A 24,356-nucleotide genomic window follows, 5' to 3' on the forward strand; every position below is an offset into this window, starting at 1 on the left:
TGACATTGCTGGCTCATGTTTCCCTTCCTGTCCAAGAGGACTCTTTTTCACACATACTGCTGTCGAGCTGAGCGTCTCCCATTCTGGATCTTTGACTTTAATTTTTTTCTGCCTAAGTGGAGTATCTTGCATTTGTCCCTGTTGAACTTCATTTTGTTAGTTTTGGCCATTCATCTCTCTAATCTGTCAAGATTGTTCTGTATACTGCTCCTGTCTTCTGGAGTATTGGCTCTCCCAATTTGGTGTCATTTGCAAACTTGATGATCATGCCTACTAACCCTTCATCTAAGTCATTAATCAAGATGCTGAACAGGACCAGGCTGAGGACGGAACCCTGCGGCACTCCACTTGTCACTTGTTTCCAGGATGAAGAGGAAGCTTTACATATATTTCATCACATAATAGTCACACCTTCTTACCAACAAAAAGGGGTGCAACTATTAAATGAAGGGAAAAATTGCCTTTATTTGCCATTTTCTGTTGTTGTTTAAACAAAATGCTTTACTTCCAAAAGGGGAGGAGGAGGTTAATTTCAGGATAACTTCCCCTTTCTTTCCCAAAAGCAAATAGTTTAAAACTATAAAATGGAGGTCTCTGGAGCTTCACTCTTCTCTCATCTCTCCGAGGCCTGAAGGCAATTAAAAAACCCCAAAACTGAGATCTCTGGAACCCCATTATGTGAGGAAGTATGGTAGATGCTTTAAAGGCAAACAAACTCACAATAAAGTCCCCATAATAGTGATACAGGCAGTCTCCAAGTCGTGAACAAGATAGGTTCTGTAGGTTTGTTCTTAAGTTGAATTTGTATGTAACTCGGATAAGGGATGCTTTTAAGTGGAACTCCAGCCAAGGTATTTATTGTTTTAGCTTTGAATAGCATAGGGAAGGGTGAACACCCATATTGTGTTTGCTTTGCTGTCTGTGTCCCTCTTTAGAAGATTTCCCCTCCCTTTCTGTGATAGTTCGATTTGGCTTGTTGTGGAAACAAGCATTGGTGAGAAAGCTTCAGTGGAGACACCTTTTCCCGATGATAATCTCTTTCAGAAGTGAACTTCCCTTCCAAGGGGTAGATTTCAATAACTTCCAGTTGTCTCAAGCCCTTTCTATATTAATAGACATAATAGTTGAAAGTGGTTTGGATAAAGACTGTCAGTGTTTGTCCATTTGTGGAGGAAAGAAACATACCTCCAGGTTAAAATGTTGTAAAGCAATGCTTTTGGCTTGCTGAGTATGACTGTCCCGTCTGGCATAAATCCGCCAAGGCGAAGCAGGTGAATATAGCACTGAACGAGACATGTAGAATAATCACACTTAAACTTACACCTGTTGATAGACTCTATAGGCAAGCTGGCAGTGCCCCCCCGATGTGCAACGGGAAGTTACTGTCAATGGCAAGAGAAATAAGGTTGAACACTGTGAAAGCCATGCACTGTATGGCTATCAGCCCCTTCCCAGTAGACTTAAATCAAGGAAAAGTTTCATGAGAATCACCAATCCTCTAAATGTTCCTCCAGGAACAGCAAGAATATCTCCATGGGCAGCAAAATCGGGCAATCCCAATTGGATGGCCCCACACAGGGGCCTCCAGGGGCAAACCAAGAATGGGGAACTTGAAAGTCCCTGAACAGACTCAGAAGTGGAGTTGGCGGATCAGCAACTACAACTCCCAAATGTCAACATCTATTTTCCCCAAACTCCACCAGTGTGCATATTTGGGCATATTGAACATTCATGCCAAGACAACCCAATTGTTTGAGTCTACAGTGCTCTCTGGATGTAGGTGAACTACAACTCCAAAACTGAAGGTCAATGCCCACCAACCCCTTCGAGTATTTTCTGTTGGTTATGGGAGTTTTGTGTGGCGTTTGGTTCAATTCCATCATTGGTAAAGTTCAGACTGCTCTTTGAGTGTAGGTTAACTATAAATCCCAGCAACTACAACTCTCAAATGACAAAATCAATCCCCCCAACCCCACCAACATTCAAATTTAGGCATATTGGGTATTTGTGCCAAATTTGGTCCAATGAATGAAAATATATCCTGAATATCAGATATTTACATTACAATAACAGTAGCAAAATTACAGTTATGAAGTAGCAACAAAAATAATTTTATGGTTGGAGGTCACCACAACATGAGGAACTGTATTAAGGGGTCGCGGCACTAGGAAGGTTGAGAAACACTGACCTAGAAGAATCCTCCACCTTGTGCGACTGTGGAGAAGAACAATCAGCTCCATATTTGTATGCTTGTTCACAATGCTTGCCTCATGCACAGAGGAAGAACTGTTTAAAGCTACGGACAATGCAGTTGCTGTTGCCCATTTTTGGTTTAAAACTATTTAGCTGCTTGTGATCCCTTTATCAGTTTTTAAACTGACTTATTTATGCAATGTTTTTGACACAAAATAAATAAATAAATAAGCACTGTTCTTAACTAGTTGTTTGTAAGTTGGATGCTTGTAACCCGGGGACTGCCTGTATATTCTGGATTGCGAACCTTTGATAGCACTCCTCTCTTCCTTTGTGCCGATTCGCGAATTCGTGATTTCGCAATGACATATTCTCGCAACTTCACCTTCCCGCACTTACGTCGCTCCGCAATTTGGCTGTTACAAAATTAGGCAAAAGATGGTGTCAGAAAACAGACAATGAAGCCTGAACCACACACAGAGAAACAACAGACTTGGAGTAGGGGTTCTTTCCAGTGGACAAATCCAATTTATTTTAACCAAATGAACAAAAAAAAAATTAGAATAAGAGCAGGAGGGGAAATCCACAACATGATGCAGAACAAGGCATTGCTCCGAAGTAGTAATAGTAGTATTGTTAGTTCACCTCCCCAAAATTGGGAAGGAAGGACTTCCCTGGGGAAATCGAGTGTGTAAACATTGTTACAAAAATTTTCAAGAGACTAATTAGAATATTTTATATATAGGTATATTACATTAAGACAAATGGCGGAAAGGTACCATACGCCCGTTGAGATGAAGGCTCTTTAGCATTATGATGAAAGATCAGAAGCGTTTCGAGAGGTGAAGGAGGGCCCGGAAATAAGGCATCAAATCCTTTTAATCTAAACTTCAACCAAGTTTTCTTTGCTTTCCCTGCTCAGATAACTTGGCATTAAAGTAGATTGCTGCCAAATTATCGAAGGCAAACCTCTCTATCCCCACCTCACGGTGTAAACATGGTGTGATAAACATTTGAAGAGACTCAAAAAGTGTCTGGCAAAACCTCAGAATTGGCTTGACACAAAAAGGTTTGGCAACCAGTGGATTTGGGAAACAAACTGGATTTGAGAGAGGAAGAGACCCCCGGAACCACATTCTATGTCTCTTTAACTTTTGACTCCCTTTTTTGGCTCATTCGTTAATGTAGCTCCCGATAGAGAGAAGGGGCGCTGAATTGCACTTTATATTTACAAAGGAGAACGGAGAAGTAAAGAGTCTCCTTCAGCGTAAACAAAACGCTGGGTAAAGGAATGTTTGTATGAAGCAACACGTAAGGGACCAAGAGGTCTATCCTCCAGTTAAGGCACCAGTAATCACGGCTTTTCGTTCCAGTATCAGGTCAGGCCCTGTTGAGCCATCGCTGGGGAGGCTTCCGTTTATGCAACACAAACAGAAACGCGGAATAAACTCACTTTGGGAAGGAGATAGGAATGGCAACGCTGGGAAAATGAAAATTGCCATGTCTCCCTTCCCAAATGAGTTGGAGGTACAGCCCAAAATCATGATTTTGAGGGTCAGAAAGATGTCTCCCGTTCATTTGTGGCCATCGAGAGTCTCCTGAGAAGGCAAATCCAGCTTTGAGAGTGGAAGGGTTTGTGAAACATTACTGCAGCAAAGGGTCATCCAAAGTTCAGGACCGGACAGAAAAACTCCCTTAAAAAATAGGAAAAATAGAAGGGGGGGGGGATATCATTGAATGTCATACGGACCCAGTAAAAGCACTCCATGCTACCGGCATCAACAAACTTTACGCTCGAAATCAAAATGTAATTCATCCACAGACCTGAGTTCCCATTTGGGGTAACATTGGGAAGTTTCCCCTTTGAATCAAGTCCTAGGATCCCAAAATTGGCCCTTATTTGAAATCAAGCTATGTAAGAACGCCACCTACCCGACACAAATCTCCATGCCTCCAAACTTAAAAAGTATGGCAGTAGAGTGCTGTTTTAGGCAAAGAAGGGTCAAAGACTCTCCCACCTGGTGGCAAAATGAAGAATAAAAGGGGGAACACTTCCCCCATTTCTCCATACAGTAGAACCCAAACTATTGGCGACCCCGTCGGTACAAACAGACATGGCAAGATAGACGAACCCAAACATTTCGCAACCCCATTGGTACAAATGGACAAGGCAAGACAGATGAACCCAAAGAATTGGTGACCCCGTCAGTACAGATGGACAAGCCAAGATAGATAAACCCAAATGTTTGGCAACCCCGTCAATACAAACGGACAAAGCAAGATTGACAAACTCAAACTATTGGCAACCCTGTTGGTACAGATGGATAAGGCAAGATAGAAGAACCCAAATGATTGGCGACCCCATCAGTACAGATCGACAAGGCAAGATAGACTAACCCAAACAACTGACGATTCATCAATACAGACGGACAAGGTAATAGATAAACCCAAACAATTGGCGATCCCATTGGTACAGATGGACAAGGTAATAAAAGAACCCAAACAATTGGCGACCCCGTCTGTACAAATGAACAAGGCAATAAGAAGAGGATTCCCGGTCTTTCCGGGATCATCAAAAGGGGGGAATTGATTTACGGGGTGGAAAAATAACCAACGCCAACAAGGATTGGCAACGGGGAGAGAAGGTATAGGAAAGACAGATGTATCATTCTTCCCCAAACCCGCTCCAAAAGGAACAAATAAGGAACAAAAACACAGGCGTTTCTATTATAACCCATCTGGGCAGTCCGACCAGGAGATTCAAGGCCACCGGTTTCCTCCTGGGTAGTTGGGGACAGTCGGGTATTCGGGGAGGCTGCTCCTCGAGAAGTTGCTGAACTGGGCTTCACGGGTCGGAGGGTTCCGCCACAAGCCACTCTGCCATTCATCCTGCGCTTTCTGGAAGCTTCCACCACCACCACGGTAAAGTCGATGGACCTGGTGTTGGGGACAGGAGAAAAAAAGGCGTGAATGGCATCACAGAGTGGGGAGAGACCACCAAGGCCGTCTAGACCAACCCACCATGTAGGGACACAACCTGCCCTAGACTTCCTTGAATTCTGCTGCTCAGAACTGGACCACAGGGTCATTATCCTAGGTGAGGTCTGATCAAAGCGGAAGAGAGTGCGACTAGGACTATTGAAAATTCCATAACCTATTGGAAATAAGTGCACCATAACCTTATTGAAAAGGTAAAAATGATGTCCCATTTGGCAAATGTGAATCTCCATGAACATGTGAAGGCCACCTTTTGAAAACCACTAGTCAAGAAAAGCATCACCTTGTTAAAAGTCAACCCTTTGAACAAGTGATATTCATAAACATTCATGTAATTGCACACAGGTAACTCAGCTGTTAAACTGAAGAACCATGTCTTTAAACTACCAAGGATAAAGACATGCCACTACAAAAATATATTGGATTAGTAAAGGATGGTTGTTTCTTTGAAGATGAAATCTGCAGTTGCCCAAAAGATATACACTCCCTTGAAACCTCATAGTTAAAATATGCACTCAGAGATAAAAACAAAGTCATCTTTGAAAAATAACATATCTTGTTTACTCACAAACAACTTGTATTAATTCACCATAAAGGCACATTTCTTATTAAAGTTCAGTTTTTGATAGGATGTATGTTTCTCTGTGTTATGAACGCAGGATATCATTCTTTAAATCAATAATCCATAGTCTTCAAGTATATTTGTACACACTGAAGTCCATAAGTATACATATATCCATTAAAATCCAAAGAAAAACATACATCCACCTCCAATGAGTTGGTAAACAGACTGAATATAAAATGGAGTCCTGTGTCTGAACATGCTCAATACAATCACATGTCTATAACTGCTCCCACACCAAAGAGATAAGTCAAACTGGCAAATCAATATACACACAGAATACAGCTTAGCAAATATATACGAGGGGTATTTTTTAAGTAAGGTCCGTTTTGTTGTAGACACTAGTAGTTCGCGCGCATACCGCAACGAGCGCGTGCGTCATGTACCGGCATGCCTCGGGAACAACTGTGCTCAGTTTCCGCTCTGTAGCTAACCTGTACGGTTCTGTTCTGTGTTTTAAAAATGTTTAATAAGACTATCAACTCACCCTCCGCATGTGAGGTTCGCTCAGCGATACAGTTTTTGTCAGCAAGGAACCTGCCTGCTGCAGAAATTCATCGACAGATTTGTGAAGTGTATGGTGATACTGTTATGAGTGAAAGCAAAGTGCATAAGTGTACGACAATTCAAAGATGGCTGTGACAACGTCCATGATGAGGACCGCTCCGGTCGCCCTTCTTTGATTACAGACGATTTGGTGGATTCAGTTGAAGCGAGGATTTATGAAGAAGGTATTTTAATATTGGTTCAGAGGTATGATAAGTGTTTGAACAAACTTGGCAACTATGTCAAAAAATAGAGTGAAGTATGTACTTTCTGAAAATAAATTTACTTTTTTGAAATAAACTTTCGTTGTGCACTTATGTTCCAACGGACCTTACTTAAAAAATACCCCTCGTACATTATCAAATAAATAGCGAAAGGCTTGGTGGGAATGCTATTTCCAACAAGGACTTCCCTTATCAATGCAACCCAGAACTCCATTGGCATTCCCCAGGCCCACAAGACAAGTGCCCCTTACCCGGAGGAGGCACACAAACATGGCGAGCGCCGAAAGGGTAAACATGATGGCTGGGAGCAGCATGATGACGGCAGCTCCAACGTTGGTGCTGAAGAATGTCACGGCAGCCAGCCACCCGCTGAAAGGAAGGAATTAAGGGAACAAAGATGGCAATTAAGGGATGGACTAAATGGCCTTTGAGGTGCCCTCCACCTGGGGACACTATGACTGCATTGGAGGATCACAGAAATGGAAGGCACCCCAAAGGGAAAGGGGAGACATAGGAACCCAACCCTAGGGCAGAAGTTCCCAAACTATGGAAGGAGAGAAAGAAGGAAGAATGATCCATCCACATCATATGCGTATGATTTAAAGATCCGCCCCCAAACCCTCCCCAGCTTACCAGGCTCCCCAGTTGCTGATGCCAATGGCCTGAATGGCCGCCAAAACAAACTGAGCGGAGAAGATGAAGAAAAAGACCATGAAGTTGAAAGAGCTGTCGGACCTGCGGTCAAGGAAAAGACATGAGGTTTAGATCAATATCTTATCTATCAATACATATAATAAAAGTGAAAATATGTATGTGTGTATGTGGCAGGAGTGGCCACTTAAACAGACAAGCTCTGTCTCCACAAACAGCTATAGCTCCCACTACTCAGGAGACACCAAAGGCCCTCCCTCCAATGACATTGCAGGTTATAGTGAGCGCTATGAACATGTCCAAGAGCCTTGCCAATGTCCTCCACAAACACCAAACTGTCCACCACCCAATGAAGGCTTTCACACGGGGACAATTTTGTCTTAGATTTTCTCATTTTCCTCCACCACAGGCATCCCAATGTACCTTATTCTCCCCATTGGTGTGGAATTTGCATGACCCCACCCACTGCCTCTCCTTTAACCCTTTCCTATTCTTTTCTATGGCACACAGCAAGCAGAGGAATTAATCCGCAACTTAACATACTGGAGGGGCTTGGGAAGAACTCACTATGACGTACAAGAGTTGAAAGTACTGGGATGTATAGTTCACCTGCAATCTAAGAGCACTCTGAACTCCACTAACGATGAATCTGGAACTAACTTAGCACGCAGAACTCCCATAACCAATAAAATATACTGGAGGTCTTTGGAGGGATTTATAGAAGTTGTAGTTCACCTACATCCAGAGTGCACTATAAACCCCAAAAGATTATGGATCTGGACCAAACTTGGCATGCATACCCGATATGCCGACATTTGAATACTAGTGAGGTTTGAGGGGAATTGTCCTGGACATTTTGGAGTTGTAGGTACTGGGATTTATAGTTCACTTGCAATCAATGAGCACTCAAAACTCCACCAAAGATGGAATTGGTCCAAACTTGGCACACAGAGCCCCCATGACCAGCAAAAAAAATAATAAAAAAAAATACTGGAGGCTTTGGGGAACCTTGATTTGGGGGAGTTGTAGTTTATCTACATGCAAAGAGCACTGTGAACCCAAACACTAATGGATCTGGACCAAACTTGGCACACATACCTGATATACCAAAATTTGATGACTGGAGCGGTTTGGAGGGAACTGACCTTCCTTTCTGTGAGTTGTAGTTCACCCACAACCAGAGAAACTGTGACCTTCACCGATGGACCTGGACCAATCTTGGCACACAGAACCCCCATGACTAACTCAACCTACTGGAGAGTTTTGAGGGGACTGACGCACCATAGTGGGAGTTGTAGTTTACCCTACAGCCAGAGAGCACATGGAACCCCACTGGTGATGCATCCAGAGCAAACTTGCCCAACATAACAAATTTTAAATACTGATGGTGTTTCTTGGGGTTTACCTGGCATGATGGGAGTTGTAGCTCACCCACAACCTTATGCGTTTTGTACAATTAAAAACCGACTTTTAAAAATAACCCAGGCAATGCTGGGTACCCAAACTAGTATATATATAAATAAACTGCATTTGTGTGTGTTGTTTTAATGCATTTTAATGTTTACAAATGGTCCACTCATTTCTGTGTTTATATCAGGGTCAAAAATAAAGTAAAATATGTATCTATCAATATCTGTAATTAAAGTGAGTATGCATGTATCTAAGTATGTTTGTTTGTATGTATTTTCCAAGGTGGCCTCCACTTCCAGAGAGCACTGTGACTCCCAACAATGATGGATCAGGACCAAACTTGGCACACAGTCCCAACATGGCCAACAGAACATACTACAGGGGGATTGGCCCTGGATTTTGGGAGTTATAGTTCATCCTGCATCCAGAGAGCCCTGTGACCAATCAACGACAGATCTGGACCAAACTTGGCACACAAACCCATCATGATCAACTTTTAATACTGGTGGGGTCTGAGGGCAATGACAGAGGATAGGAGTTGTAGTTTACCTATGTCTTTATCCCTTTTCTACTGGGACCATTTGAAAAACCTAAAGCCAAGCAAGGGATGTTTTTCATGTTTATCACAACAGAATCCCTCGCCCAGCCATTGCTAACTAAGCTGGCAGGCCACGAAGCCATTCTCGCAGCGTCCACAAAACACAGCCTTCCCTTCCGAATTGTCGTCATTGCAAACACATACATACAGAGGGCTAAAGGGATGAGCCGGCCGCTTATCCGGCTTCGGGGAGGAGGATTAGCAGGGAAAATAGATACTCAAAGCCCCTGGATCGGAAATAATAAGAAGCCATGCTTGGAAAAAGAATAAATGCCTCAAAGATTATAGAAAGAAGACTCCCCCCTTCCAATTGGGATGGACTAATGGCCTCTCATTGAAGTTCATGCCAACTCAGAAGGGAATTTGGGATTGTAGCAAATGTCAATATGCAAATAAAAATAGCAACACATCCACAAGCTATGATGATAATGATGATGATGATGATTTCTCTTTAACATGAAAAATTATGACAATGAGTGAATGAAAACCTAAAGCATGTAAACTTATTATTATTATTATTATTATTATTATTATTATTATTAACACAACAAGATTAGTACACAGCAAACATGATCACTATGCTGAGTGTTGTACTGGACACTTCCCAAGTGTCTAGGACTATGTGATGTATCGACAAATAATGCATGCAGATCCCAGTAGGGTGGCCTTTTGCAGCTGACAGGTGGTAATTTTGTCAGCGCCGATTGTGGTTAAGTGTTGTTGTTGTTGCTATAATAATAATAATTATTATTATTATTATTATTATTATTGGAAATCTGCTACAAAACAGGAGGACCACAGCTTGATTGAGTCTGAATTGATGTTTTTATATGTACATGTATTTCATTTTATTGTATTTTATATTGTGTTCGCTTTTAGGTACTTTGTGGCACCTCTAAGCTACCCTGAGTCCCTTTGGGGAGATGGTGGTGGGATATAAGAATAAAATTATCATTTTTGTTGATTTCCATGGCCAGAGAAGCACATCGTGAAGACAGAAGAACAGTCTGCCTCAGGGGAGTGTACCTGTTCCATTAATGTTTAACATTTACACAAATGACCAGCCACTGCCAGAAGGGACAGAGAGTTTCATCTATGCTGACAATGGTGCCATCACCGCTCAAGCAGGGAACTTTGAAATGGTTGAACAGAAGCTCTCTGAAGCTTTAGGTGCTCTTACTGCCTATTACAGGGAAAACCAGCTGATTCCTAATCCATCTAAAACACAGACATGTGCTTTTCACCTTAAGTACAGACAAGTATCTCCAGCTCTGAGGATGACCTGTGGAGGAATCCCATTGGAGCATTGGAGCACACCCAAATACCTGGGAGTTACTCTGGACTGTGCTCTGACTTACAAGAAGTACTGCTTGACTATCAAGCAAAAAGTGGGTGCCAGAAATAACATCATACGAAAGTTGACTGGCACAGCCTGGGGATCACAACCAGATACAATGAAGACATCTGCCCTTGTGCTATGCTACTCTGCTGCTAAGTATGCATGCCCAGTGTGGAACACATCTCACAATGTTAAAACAGTGGATATGGCTCTGAATGAAACATGCCACATCATTACAGGATGTCTATACCCAATACGGCTGGAGAAATTATACTGTTTAGCCGGTATTGCACCACCTGACATCCATCTGGAAGTAGCCAATAATGAAAGGACCAAGGCAGTGACATCTCCGGCCCATCCTCTGTTTGGATATCAGCCAGTATGCCAACTTCTCAAATCAAGAAACAGCTTCCTAAGATCTACACCTCAGCAAGTGAGAGTCCAAAAATGGCAGGTAAAATCCTGGAACCTCAATCCATGGCTGAGAACCAAACGAGAAGCTCCCCCAGGCGACTTGGAAGGCGCTGAACAGACTGCGCTCTGGCACCACGAGATGCAGAGCCAACCTTAAGAAATGGGGCCACAAAGTGGAATCCACAACATGCGAGTGTGGAGAAGCACAAACCACAGACCACTGACTACAATGCAGCCTGAGCCCTGCCACATGCACAATGGAGGACCTTCTTATAGCAACACCAGAGGCACTCCAAGAAGCCAGCTTCTGATCAAAGGACATTTAATATAATGCCAAGGATTAAACTTTGCATTTTAAAATATATTACAACTGTACCCTCAATTTGCTTCTGACACGATAAATAAATAAATCCACAAGCGAGCACCATTTATATTTATCTCACTGACAATAAAATTTATGACAATGTGAGAATGAAAACCTAATGCATATAAACGTTATTATTAGTAATATGAATATTAATGTCCGCTTTTTCTCCACCAAATAATAACACACCTACAAGTGATTATTACTATTATTCTTATTATTATTAAAATATTAAGCTATACCTTGAAAACACTAAAAACTATGACAATGTGTGAATGAAAATCTAATGTATATTATCATTATTTGAAACACAACAAGATGAGTCTATAGCAGACAAGATCACTCTGCTGGCTGTTGCACTGGATCACATGTCGGACACTTCCCAAATATCTAGGACTGTGTGATGTATCGGCGAATAATGTGTGCAGATCCCAGTAAAGTGGCCTTCTGCAGCTGGCAAATGGTAATTTTGTCAGCACTGATTGTGTTTAAGTGCAGGCCAAGGTCTTTAGGCACTGCACCCAGTGTGCCGATCACCACTGGGACCACCTTTACTTATTATTATTTCTTCACCAAATAATAATAACACATCCATGTGATTAATATTCTATTTATTACATTTATACCCCGCTACAATTAAAAACAACAATGATGTGTGAATGAAAACTAAAGGCATGTAAATATTAAATAATATTGAATATTATTAATATTATTAATAATATGCCAATACATTACCGGAAGGCCTTGTAGACGGGCCGGAACCAGCAGACGTAGCTGCAGGGGCTGAAGAGGAGGAGCCAAAGGAGGGCCAGGCCAAAGTTGACCCCATATCCACCCCCGATCCACCAGGCCAAGCAGGCCACCAGGTTCACTCCCAAAGTGATGCAGTAAACTGTGGGAGAGAGGGAGGACTGTTGGAGCACAGAAGGGACTCCCAAAGGGCATCCAGTCCAACCCCTTTCTGCCATGTAAGAAGATGCCATTCAATCTCTCCTGACAGATGGGCATCCAGCCTCATAGACATCAGCAGGTTCATGGAGATAAATACAGCTATAGAATCATAGAAGCCTAGAGTGGGAAGGGACCCCCCAAAGGCCATCCAGTCCAACCCCCTTCTGCCATGTAGGAAGACACTATCTGATCTCTCTTGACAGATGGCCTCCCAGCCTCATAGACATCAGCAGGTCTATGGAATGAAATGGTGTTACAGGATCACAGAGTGGGAAGGGACCCCCAAGGCCCATCCAGTCCAACCCCCTTAAGCCAGGCAGGAACACAATCAAAACCCTCCTGACAGATGGCCATCCATATTTTATATCAAAACCTCAAGAGAAGGTTATTCCTGGTCTGACCCAAGCAGAACAGAGAGTGGAACTATGGCTTCCCTTGACACTTGAGTCCTATGGGCACAGTCTATGATCACATTGGCCTTTTGCACTGCCATCAAGGCTCTGAACTCACACATCCACAAACGGTAGATCCGCTGAACCAGGTTCTGGTGGTCAATGGGGATCTCATCAGTGAAGTTCTGGTAGAAGCAGGGCTTCAGTGGAATGAACTTTGGCAGCGGAGGGAAGTTGTTCACTTTCTCTGCCGAGAGAAAAGGGAAAGGGGTCAAACGCTGAGAAGGGAAGGGCAGATCTGACTCAAAAATATACAAGTAAATCTATCTATCTATCTAATCTATCCATCCACATATCTCTCTGTATCTCTCTCTGTCTATATTATCTATCCATATAGCTATCTCTTAACTATCTTATCTATTCATCCATCCACATATCTATTTTATCTATCTATCCAACCATCTGGATAGATAGGTAAAAGAGATGTGGGCTGGGCTTTGGCACAGAAGGGTCGGGTTTTAGCACAGCAGGTTAATCACCAGCTGCAGTAAATCTTGCCAATCAAATATTTGACAGTTCTAAGCCTGGGTAGAGGTGAGCTCCTGACCTTTAGTCCAGCTTCTGCTAAATAGGTACCGCTTTAAAGCGGGGGGGGGGGGGGGGGGGTATTTACAGCACCCATAAGGAAATGCCAGAAAAATGCTGGTGATTCAATCAAGGAGGAAGTTTACGAACAAAGCTTTTCAGCAGGGAAAGTGGAGCGACAACACTCCCCATGGCTGGAACCAAGCACAGCCTCTAAGATGCTAAAGATGGGGAAGCCTATATATTTCTCTATCTATGTACAGTTGTCTGTCTTGTCAGTGTACAGTGGCATTAAATGTTTGCCATATATGTGTTCTGTGATCTCACCCTTTGGGGTGAGAAGGGCGGAATATAAATACTGTAAATAAATAAATATATTTATCTATTCATCCATCCACATATCTACATCTATCTATCTATCCATCCATTCATTCACATATCTCTTATCTAAATATTTTATCTATCCATCCATTCATCTATTCATCCATCCACATATCTATCTCTATATACCTATCTATCTAGCTAATCTATCACCTGTCTATCCATTCATCCATCTACATCGCTCTCTCCCTATCTAGCCATATGTCTATCTCTTATCTATCTTATCCATCGATCTACATACCTTTTTATCTATCCATCCATCCGTCTATCAACATTTCTATCTATCTCTATCTATTTTATCTATCAATCCATTCATCTATCCACATATCTATCCATCCATGTATCCACATATCACTTATCTATTTTATATCTCCATCCATCTATTCATCCATCCACATATCTACAGCTATCTATCCATGCATTCATCCACATATCTCTATCATTTTATCTATCTATCCATCCATCCACATATCTATATCTACTTTTAAATAAATATTACTCATTTCTATCTATCAATCTATCTAATCTAACATCCATCTATCCATCCACCCACATCTTTCTATCTTATCTATTCATATATCTATTGCTTATCTGTTTTATCTTTCCAGCCACATATCTATCTATCTCTATATCTATTTTATCTATCCATCCATCTATTCATTCATCCGCTTATCTATATCTATTTTTAAATAAATTTTAGTAATTCTAAATGTGTAATAGTTATCTATATCTTTTCTATCCATCCATCCATTCACATATCTATTTTCTCTATCTATCCATCCATCTATTCATCCATTTCTATCTACCTACCTACCTATCTATTTTATCTAGCTTGACTATACATCCATCTACATTTTAATCTATTTTATCTATCCATCCACCCATCTATCCATCCATATATCTATTTATCTCTATCTATTTTTCTATCTATATATCTATCTCTTATTTTATCTATCCATCCATCCACCCACATATCTATTTTATATATCCATCCATCGTCCATCTATCTATTCATCCATCCACATTTCTATATCTATCCATCTATCTAATCTAGCTATCCATCCATTCATCTACATATCTATCTCTATCCATTTTATCTATCTATCCATCCATGCATCTATTCATCCATCCACACACACACACCTATACATACTATATATGTATGTATATGTATATATGTGTGTGTATATATATACCATTATATATATATACCTATATACCTCTCTCTCTCTCTCTCTCTCTCTCTCTCTCTCTCTCTCTATATATATATATATATATATATAATTTCACCTACATCCAGAGAGCACTATTTACCCAAACACCAATGAACCTGGACCAAACTTGGCACACATACCTGATATGCCAAAAATTGATTACTGGAGGGGTTTGGGGGAGCTGACCTTCCTTTCTGGGAGTTGTAGTTCACCCACAACCAGAGAAACTGTGACCTCCACCAATGATGGACCTGGACCAAACTTGGCACACAGAACAAACCCCCATGACTAACTCAACCTACTGGAGGGGTTTGAGGAGAATGACTCACCATGTGGGAGTTGTAGTTTACCCTACAGCCAGAGAGCACACTGAACCCCACCGATGATGCATCTAGAGAGCAAACTTGCCCAACATAACAATCTTTAAGTACTGATGGGAGTTTTTTTGGGGTGAACCTGGCATGATGTGAGTTGCAGTTCAACCACAACCTTATGCATTTTGTACAAATAAAAAACGACTTCTTTAAATAACTTGAATAATGCTGGGTACCCAAGCTAGACCGCAATAAATCTCTGAATCGCCAATAGTTTTATGGAGGGAAAAGATTCCTCCCGATCCAGCTTCAGAAGGAAAGTTCTTCAAAACTGATAGAAATATGTGATTCTAACAAAAACGCTGAGTCAGTTGGGCCTAAAAACCAAAAGGAAGCACAGGAAACACAAGGCTGTCTGGGTTTGTTTCCGGGAATTCTTCTATGAAAGAAGACACGTTAATGGGAGGAAAAGTTATGAGCCCGAATCCCATATATTCTAGGAAATCTAAAAACCCCAATTGTTCCCCAAACTGAACCCTATAAGCAGCAGAGGGTCAAGACTCTTCATCCATTTCTTTCTTACCTGCCATTCCTTCTTCCGTTTGTGTTCGCAAAGTCTTAAATCATGCACCTAAAAGAGAGAAGGAGAAAGAAGAGGAGCTTCTTGAGTCTTATGAGCATAGAATGCTGCAAAATGGATCAAAAAATCTCTATAATAAATGTGAAAATTTGTTTGCATGTATCAAGGACAGGATTGACCCTGGATTTCAGGAGTTATACTTCGCCCTGCATCCAGAGATCACTGTGATTCGATTTAAAGATGGGCTCAAAGCCAACCTTAAAAAACTCTGGCATAGACACTGAGAACTGGGAAGCCATGGCCCTTGAGTGCTCCAGCTGGAGGTCAGCTGTGACCAGCAGTGCTGCAGAATGGAGGGTGAAAGAGAGAAACGCGCCAAGAGGAAGGCGCGTCAAGCCAACCGCGACAGAGACCGCCTTCCACCCGGAAACCAATGCCCTCACTGTGGGAGAAGATGCAGGTCAAGAATAGGGCTCCACAGTCACCTACGGACCCACAAGAATACTGATCCTGGAAGACTATTCTACTCGGCAAATGAGGGATCGCCTAAGTAAGTAAGTAAGTAAGTAAAGTAAGTAAGTCCCACCAAGGACAAGACTGACCCTGGACGTCAGGAGTTGTAGTTTAACTTGCATCCATAGAGCATTGTAACGCCCACCAAGGATGGAATTGACACTGAAATCTGGGAGTTATAGTTTGCCCTGCATCCAGAGAGCACTGTCACTCCCACTGATGACGAATCTGGACAAAACCTGGCACACAGACCTCTCAAGACCAGCAGAAAATACAGGAGGTTGTGGGAGGGGGAAAATTGATCCTGGATCTGGGAGATATAGTGACCATTGATAATGGAAGTTGTAGTCCATCAGAGAGTCCTGTGACTTCCACCAAAGACGGTGGGTGTTTGGAAGGGATGTGATTTGGGAGGTCGGGAGTTATAGTTCACCTACATCCAGAGAGCACTGTGACTCCTGCCAACAACACATCTCGACCACACTTGGCACAAAGACCCAACATGACCAACTTTAAAACTGTTGAGGATTGGGGATAAATTGTCCATGATGTTGGGAGTTGTAGTTTACCCACAATCAAAGAGCACTATGAACCCAACTGAGGATGGATCTGGACCAAACTTTGCATGCATACCCAACCTGGCAAACTTTCGAATGAAGTGTGCAAGCTGTGAAGTCTCATTGGAAAGATCTCAGCTGCTTGTGTCTTTCGAAAAAGTATGAATTTGAATGCTCTCCTTTCTCATGACGCCTGACCCAGGTCCCGCCTCAAACCAGACAGACCCCCTCTTGTGTGGAAGCCATAAGCCTCCCACTCTTTCTCCCCATTAAAAAACAAATTGTGGTTTATACAAAGAGCCGAGTGTTGGGCTCACTGGCTCCGTTTGCCAAGAAAGCAGCTGCGGAGGGAAGGATTCGGCCCCGAGTTTCCCAAGATTTTGGGGAAGAATCCCTAGCCAGACACATTCAGATCCCAAGCAATGAACCCAACTGAAATTAGATCCCCTTCCAAAGCGCCCTAATAGAATATGAATATCCATTATTTGCATATGACCCCCTTTCTAGAGATTATTGGGATCATTATTACTAGTAGTTATTGTTACAGATATTACTAGAATACATTATCACAATGTATTACTACTAGTTATTGTCACAGATATTACTACAATTATTAATACATTTGTCAATTATTGCTACTAGTTATTGTCACAGATATTACTGGAACTATTACATTGTTACAATTATTACTACTAGTTGGTCACAGATATTACTAAAATTGGGTTGCTGTGAGTTTTTTGGGCTGTCTGACCATGTTCCAGAAGTATTATCTCTTGATGTTTCATACACATCTGTGGCAGGCATCCTCAGAGGTTGTGAGGTCTGTTGGAAACTAGGCAAGTGGGGTTTGTATATCTGTGGAATGTCCAGGGTGGGAGAAAGAATTACTGTCTGTCGGAGGCAAGTGGGAATGTTGCAATTGGCCATCTTGATTAGCATTTAATGGCCTTGGAGCTTCAAAGTCTGGCTGCTTCCTGCGTGGGGAAATCCGTCGTTGGGAGGTGTTAGCTGGCCTTGATTGTTTCCTGTCTGGAATTCCCCTGTTTTCTGAGTGTTGCTCTTTATTTACTGTCTTGATTTTAGAGTGTTTAAACACTGGTAGCCAGATTTTGTTCATTTTCATGGTTTCTTCCTTTCTGTTGAAATTGTCCACGTGCTTGTGGATTTCAATGGCTTCTCTGTGTCGTCTGACATGGTTGTTAGAGTGGTCCAGCATTCCTATGTTCTCCAATCATATGCTGTATCCAGGTTGGTTCATCAGGTACTCTGCTATGGCTGACTTCTCTGATTGAATTAGTCTGCAGTGCCTTTCATGTTCCTTGATGCGTGTTTGGGCAATGCTGCTGCGTTTAGTGGTCCTTATGTCCACAGCTGCATGGTATACAGTAGACTCTTGCAGAGGTGAGAGGATCCCTCTTGTCCTTTACTGAACAGAGCATTTGTTGGGTTTTGTTAGTGAGTCTATAGATAGTTTGTAGGTTGTGTTTCTTCGTCAGCTTCCCTATGTGGTCAGCGGATCCCTTGATGTATGGCAAGAACACTTTTCCTCTGGGTGGATCATTGTCTTCGCTCTCGTGTCTTGTTCTTGGTCTTGCAGCTCTTCTGATGTCTGTGATGGAGTCTCCATTGGTCTGTAGAGCCCAGTTGAGGGGGTTCCGTTCACCTTGGAGGACGTGGGCTTCACAGATTCTCTCTGCACGTTCTGCCAGGGCTTTGATTGTGCTTTTTTGACCTGGGTGATTATTGGATTTGTTGTTGTTTATTTGTTCAGTCACTTCTGACTTTTTGTGACCTCATGGACCAGCCCACGCCAGAGCTCCCTGTCAGCCATGGCCACCCCCAGCTTCTTCAAAGTCAAATAAGTCACTTCAAGGATACCATCCATCCATCTTGCCCTTGGTTGGCCCCTCTTCCTTTTTTTCTTCCATTTTCCCCAGAACCATTCTCTTCTCCAAGCTCTTGTCTTTTCATTATGTTGCCTCTAATATCCCTCCTTCCGGTGAGCAGTTGGGCTTTATTTTCTGGAGTATTTATTTTCTGAAGATCTGGTTTGATCTTCTTGTGGTCCAAGGCACACTCAGAATTTTCCTCCAACACCACAGCTCAAAAGCATCTCTCTTCCTTCGCTCAGCCTTCCTTATGGTCCAGCTCTCACATCCATAGGTTGCTACGGGGAATAGCATTGCTTTGACTATGCGGATCTTTGTTGCCAGTGTGACATCTCTACTCTTCTCCTCCCAAGAAGGAAACGTCTGTAGTAATCTTTGCACCTAGAAATACAAAGACTGTCACTGCCTCCACGTTTTCTCCCTCTATTTGCCAGTTACCAATCAGTCTAGTTGCCATAATCTTGGTTTTTTTTAATGTTTAACTGCAAACTAGCTTTTTCACTTTCTTCTTTCACTTTGGTTATCAGGCTCCTTCAGCTCCTCGCTTTCAGCCACCAAAGTGGTATCATCTGCATATCTAAGGTTGCTAATGTTTCTTCCCGCAATTTTAACTCCAGCCTTGAATTCGTCAAGCCCTGTACGTTGCATGATGTGTTCTGCATACAAGTTGAATAGAGAGGGTGAGAACAGACAGCCCTGTCATACTCCTTTCCCAATCTTGAACCAGTCTGTTGTTTCATGGAATGATTGGATAGATACCTTATGTAGGTATCTATACGTGTGTGTAGGTTTTCTGTAAACTGTGTGGCTCAATTGTTGATTGGGTTTGCAGATAGAAATGGCAGTTTTCCTTCATTTTCTTTTTCCATTGAATGTTTGAGTGGATGCTGTTGAGGCGGTCCAGGAACTTTTTGAATTCTTCTTCTCCATGGCTCTAAATGGTTGAGGTGCCATCCACACATCTAAACCATACAGTGTTTTTTGTTGTTGTTGTTTCCAGGGATTGTTTTTTAAAGTGCCCCATGATGAAATTTGCTGTGGCCAGGCAGAAACCAGCCAAGCTTTGAAGCTGCAAGGCCATTCAATGCTAATCAAGGTGGCCAACTGCAACATTTACACTTGACTCAGACAAAAGTTCTTTCTCCCACCCTGGACATCATTCCACAGGTATATAAAACCCACTTGCCTCGTTTCCAACAGACCTCACAACCTCTGAGGATGCCTGCCATAAATGTGGGTGAAACGTCAGGAGAGAATGCTTCTGGAACACGGCCAGACAGCAAAGAAAACTCTCAGCAACCCAGTGATTCCACTCATGGAAGCTTTCGACAACACACACATAATTATTATGTTATAATATATTGTATTTATATTATATTATCACATATTTCACATATTCGGTTATAATATATCATATTCATAATATTATATACCTGACATTTATATTTTATTATTACTTTATATTATTCTGATTTATTATTGTTTTATTATTTTTTATTAAGGGCAATTAATGGGGAGAAAGGAGAATAACAAACGTTTATCTACTCGCCTGCGCTGCTCCCGACTTCTGCCGCCGCCACGGTGGGCCTTTAGTGATTCTGAAGCCGTTGCCGCGGGGCTCCTCTGGGAGTTGTAGTTCTCCGGAGAGGCTTTTCTATGGAGCCCTACGAGTCGTTGGACTGCAGTTCCCAGCGTGCTCCGCAAACCCGAACGAGGCCCTGCGCCGCCTTTCGGTCACGTGGCAAAAGAACGCGCGTGAATTGGTTACAGGGCGTAGGAAGGAAACGCTTGGACTTTCGGTTAGAGTGACATGCGGAGTCATGATTGCGGGTTCGCTTTGGAAACAAATACATCCCTTATTAACAATATAGCTTGGGTCTCTTTTAAGACTCCAGCAAGACATGGAGAGAAAGTTGCCAGATGTTCAAGCTGGGTTTAGAAAAGGCAGAGGAACGAGAGACCAGATTGCCAATATCCGCTGGATAATGGAGAAAGGCAGGGAGTTTCAGAAAAACATCTATTTCTGCTTCATTGACTATTCTAAAGCCTTTGACTGTGTGGATCATAATAAATTGTGGCAAGTTCTTGGTGGGATGGGCATCCCAAGCCACCTTGTCTCTCTCCTGAGGAATCTGTACAAGGACCAAGTAGCAACAGTCAGAACTGACCACGGAACAACAGACTGGTTCAAGATTGGGAAAGGCGTACGGCAAGGCTGCATCCTCTCACCCAACCTTTTTAACGTGTATGCAGAACACATCATGCGATGTGCGGGGATTGATGAATGCAAAGCTGGGGTAAAAATTGCTGGAAGAAACTTTAACAACCTCAGATATGCAGATGACACCACTCTGATGGCCGAAAGCGAGGAGGAGCTGAGGAGCCTTCTAATCAAGGTGAAAGAAGAAAGCGCAAAAGCTGGGTTGTATCTAAACATCAAAAAAACCAAGATTATGGCAACAAGAATGATTGACAACTGGAAAATAGAGGGAGAAAACGTGGAGGCTGTGACAGACTTTGTATTTCTAGGTGCAAAGATTACTGCAGACGCAGACTGTGGCCAGGAAATCAGAAGACACTTACTTCTTGGGAGGAGAGCAATGTCCAATCTCGATAAAATAGTAAAGAGTAGAGACATCACACTGGCAACAAAGATCCGCCTAGTCAAAGCCATGGTATTCCCTGTAGTCACCTACGGATGTGAGAGCTGGACCTTAGGGAAGGCTGAGCGAAGGAAGATCGATGCTTTTGAGCTGTGGTGTTGGAGGAAAGTTCTGAGAGTGCCTTGGACTGCGAGAAGATCCAACCAGTCCATCCTCCAGGAAATAAAGCCCGGCTGCTCACTGGAGGGAAGGATACTAGAGACAAAGTTGAAGTACTTTGGCCACATCATGAGGAGACAGCAAAGCCTGGAGAAGACAATTATGCTGGGGAAAGTGGAAGGCAAAAGGAAGAGGGGCCGACCAAGGGCAAGATGGATGGATGGCATCCTTGAAGTCACTGGACTGACCTTGAAGGAGCTGGGGGGTGGTGACGGCCGACAGGGAGCTCTGGCGTGGGCTGGTCCATGAGGTCACGAAGAGTCGGAGACGGCTGAACGAATGAACAACAACAACTCTTTTAATACCCTTGGGAACCTGCAGATCCCGGCATCCTCATAGCCTTGAGCTATGGCAATGAAAGCGGTGGCGAAGTACATTAATTCAACAATATAAATGCACCATTTAATTCCCTTTTAAAAAACCCTCAGAAAACTACAAATCCCGAGATGCTGTGGCATCCTTAACTCCAATAAAAGACCCGGAGAAACTACCAATTCCGGGATGCTATGGCATCCTTTAACCCCAATTTTAAATCCCTTGGAAAACTACAAATCCGGGGATGTTTTGTCATCCTTTAATACCAAAAACCTGTCAGAATACTACAAATCTCAGAATACGATGGCATCCTTTAATCCCAATTCTATAAAAGCTCTTGGAAAACGACAATTCTTTGGATGCTGTGTCATTTCTCAATCCCAATTTCAAAAGCCCTTGGAAAACTACAAATTCCAGGATGCCATGGCATTCTTCCCCAAAAACCCACCAGACAACTACAAATTTCAGGATGTTCTGGCATCCTTCAATCCCAAAAAGCCCTTAGAAACTTCCGATCCCAGGATGTTCTAGCATCCTTTAATCCCAATAAAAAGCCAATGGAAAACTATGAATCCTGGGATCTTATGGCATCTTTCAACCCTTTAAACCTCCCCTAAACCTTTTGGAAACTACAAAATCTAGGATGTTTTGTCGAAGGCTTTCATGGCCGGAATCACTGAGTTGTTTTAGGTTTTTTCAGGCTATATGGCCATGTTCTAGAGGCATTCTCTCCTGACATTTTGCCTGCATCTATGGCAAACATCCTCAGATGTAGTGAGGTCTGTTGGAACTAGGAAAAAGGCTTTATATATCTGTGGAATGACCAGGGTGGGACAAAGGACTCTTGTCTGCTGGAGCTAGGTGTGAATGTTTCAACTGATCGCCTTGATTAGCATATAATGGCCTGACAGTGCCTGGAGCAAACCTTTGTTGAGAGGTGATTAGATGTCCTTGTTTGTTTCCTCTCTGTTGTTGTGCTGTTGTAAGTTTTGAGTTTTTTAATACTGGTAGCCAGATTTTGTTCATTTTCATGGTTTCCTCCTTTCTGTTGAAATTGTCCCCATGCTTGTGTACTAGGATGCTTTGGCATCCTTTAATCCCCCAAAATGCCTCTGAAAACTACAAACCCCAGCATACTTTAATCCACAAAATGCTCAGGATTTTATGGCATCTTTTAATTTAAAAATGCCCTAGGAAAACTACAAATCTTGGGATGCTATGGTGTCTTTTAATCCAAAAATGCTCTTCGAAAACTACAAACACCAGCCTTGAGCCCCCCAATGTAGATGCAGTCTTATTTACAATTCTTTTGGGTAGAGGATGAGATTTTCTGTCCGAGACCTAGTATATGTTTACATATATACTAGCTTGGGCACGAGATGTTATTTGAAAAAGTCAGTTTTTTAATTGTACAAAATGCATAAGGTTGTGTGTGAACTACAACACACAACATGCCAGGTTAACCCCAAAAAACTCCATCAGTACTTAAAGTTTGTTATGTTGGGCAAGTTTGCTCTGGATGCAGCACTGGTGGGGTTCAGTGTGCTCTCTGGCTGTAGGGTAAGCTACAATTCCCATTATGGTGAGTCAGTCCCTCTAAACCCCTCCAATAGGTTGAGTTAGTCATAGGGATTCTGTGTGCCAAGTGTGGTCCAGGTCCATCATCAGTTTCTCTGGTTGTAGATGAACTACAAATCCCAGAAAGGAAGCTCAGTTCCCCCTAAACCCCTCCAGCAATAACATTTTGGCATATCAGGTATGTGTACTGAGTTTGGTCCAGGTCCATCACTGTTTGGGTTCACAGTGCTTTCTGGATGTAGGGGAACTACAACTCCCCCAAATCATGGTGAATTTTCCCCAAAGATCTCCAGTATTTTTTGCTGGTCATGGGGGCTCTGTGTGCCAGGTTTGGTCCAATTCCATCATTGGTGGAGTTCAGAGTGCTCTTAGATTGCAGGTGAACTATACATCCCAGGACCTACAACTCCTATAAATTATGGTGATTCTCCCCAAACCTCTTTAGTATGTTCCTTTGCTGATCAATTCCTTTGTTTTCCGTGTGCCATAGAAAAGAATGGGAAAGGGTTAAGAGAGAAGCTGCGGGCAGTGCCATGCAAATTCCACACCAATGGAGAGAGTCAGAAACACTGGGATATCAGTGGTGGAGGAAACACATCAAATCTAAGATGGAATTGTCCCCGTATGAAAACCTTTACTTGGGTGGTGGGCAGTGTGGTGTTTGTGGAGGACCTTGGCAGGGCTCTTGGACATGTTCATGGCACTCACCATAACCTGCAATGTCATTGGATGGAGGGCCATTGGTGTTTCCTGGGTAGTGGGAGCTAAAGCTGTTTGTGGAGGCAGAGCTTGTCTGTGTAAGTGTACATCCCAGCCACACACACACGTATATTTTCACTGTTATTATGTGCATATATTTAGATTTTTTTTCCTTTAAAAAAAGAAAAAAATGAGGCGAAACATAAAA

The 24,356-nt window shown here is 42.5% G+C and overlaps 1 protein-coding gene across 2 annotated transcripts; it reads right to left on the reverse strand.

The window, feature by feature from the left end:
* Nucleotides 1-2,692: 2,692 nt before the first annotated feature.
* On the reverse strand, nt 2,693-20,365 carry SCAMP4 (secretory carrier membrane protein 4). Of its 2 annotated transcripts, none has more exons than XM_060785058.2 (7): nt 20,284-20,365; nt 15,779-15,826; nt 12,820-12,948; nt 12,094-12,250; nt 7,216-7,317; nt 6,834-6,951; nt 2,693-5,130 (listed from the first exon to the last, which is right to left on the reverse strand). In XM_060785058.2, exons 2-7 carry the CDS (start codon nt 15,783-15,785, stop codon nt 4,954-4,956), a joined length of 690 nt encoding a protein of 229 aa, XP_060641041.1. In that variant the 5' UTR covers nt 15,786-15,826; nt 20,284-20,365; the 3' UTR covers nt 2,693-4,953. The 2 variants fall into 2 exon arrangements, with proteins under 2 accessions (XP_060641041.1, XP_060641042.1); XM_060785059.2 differs by having other exon boundaries at nt 20,270-20,339.
* Between the last annotated feature and the right edge of the window lie 3,991 nt (nt 20,366-24,356).

This window comes from Anolis sagrei, chromosome X, assembly GCF_037176765.1.
Source record: "Anolis sagrei isolate rAnoSag1 chromosome X, rAnoSag1.mat, whole genome shotgun sequence".
NCBI classification, from domain to species: Eukaryota; Metazoa; Chordata; class Lepidosauria; order Squamata; family Dactyloidae; genus Anolis; species Anolis sagrei.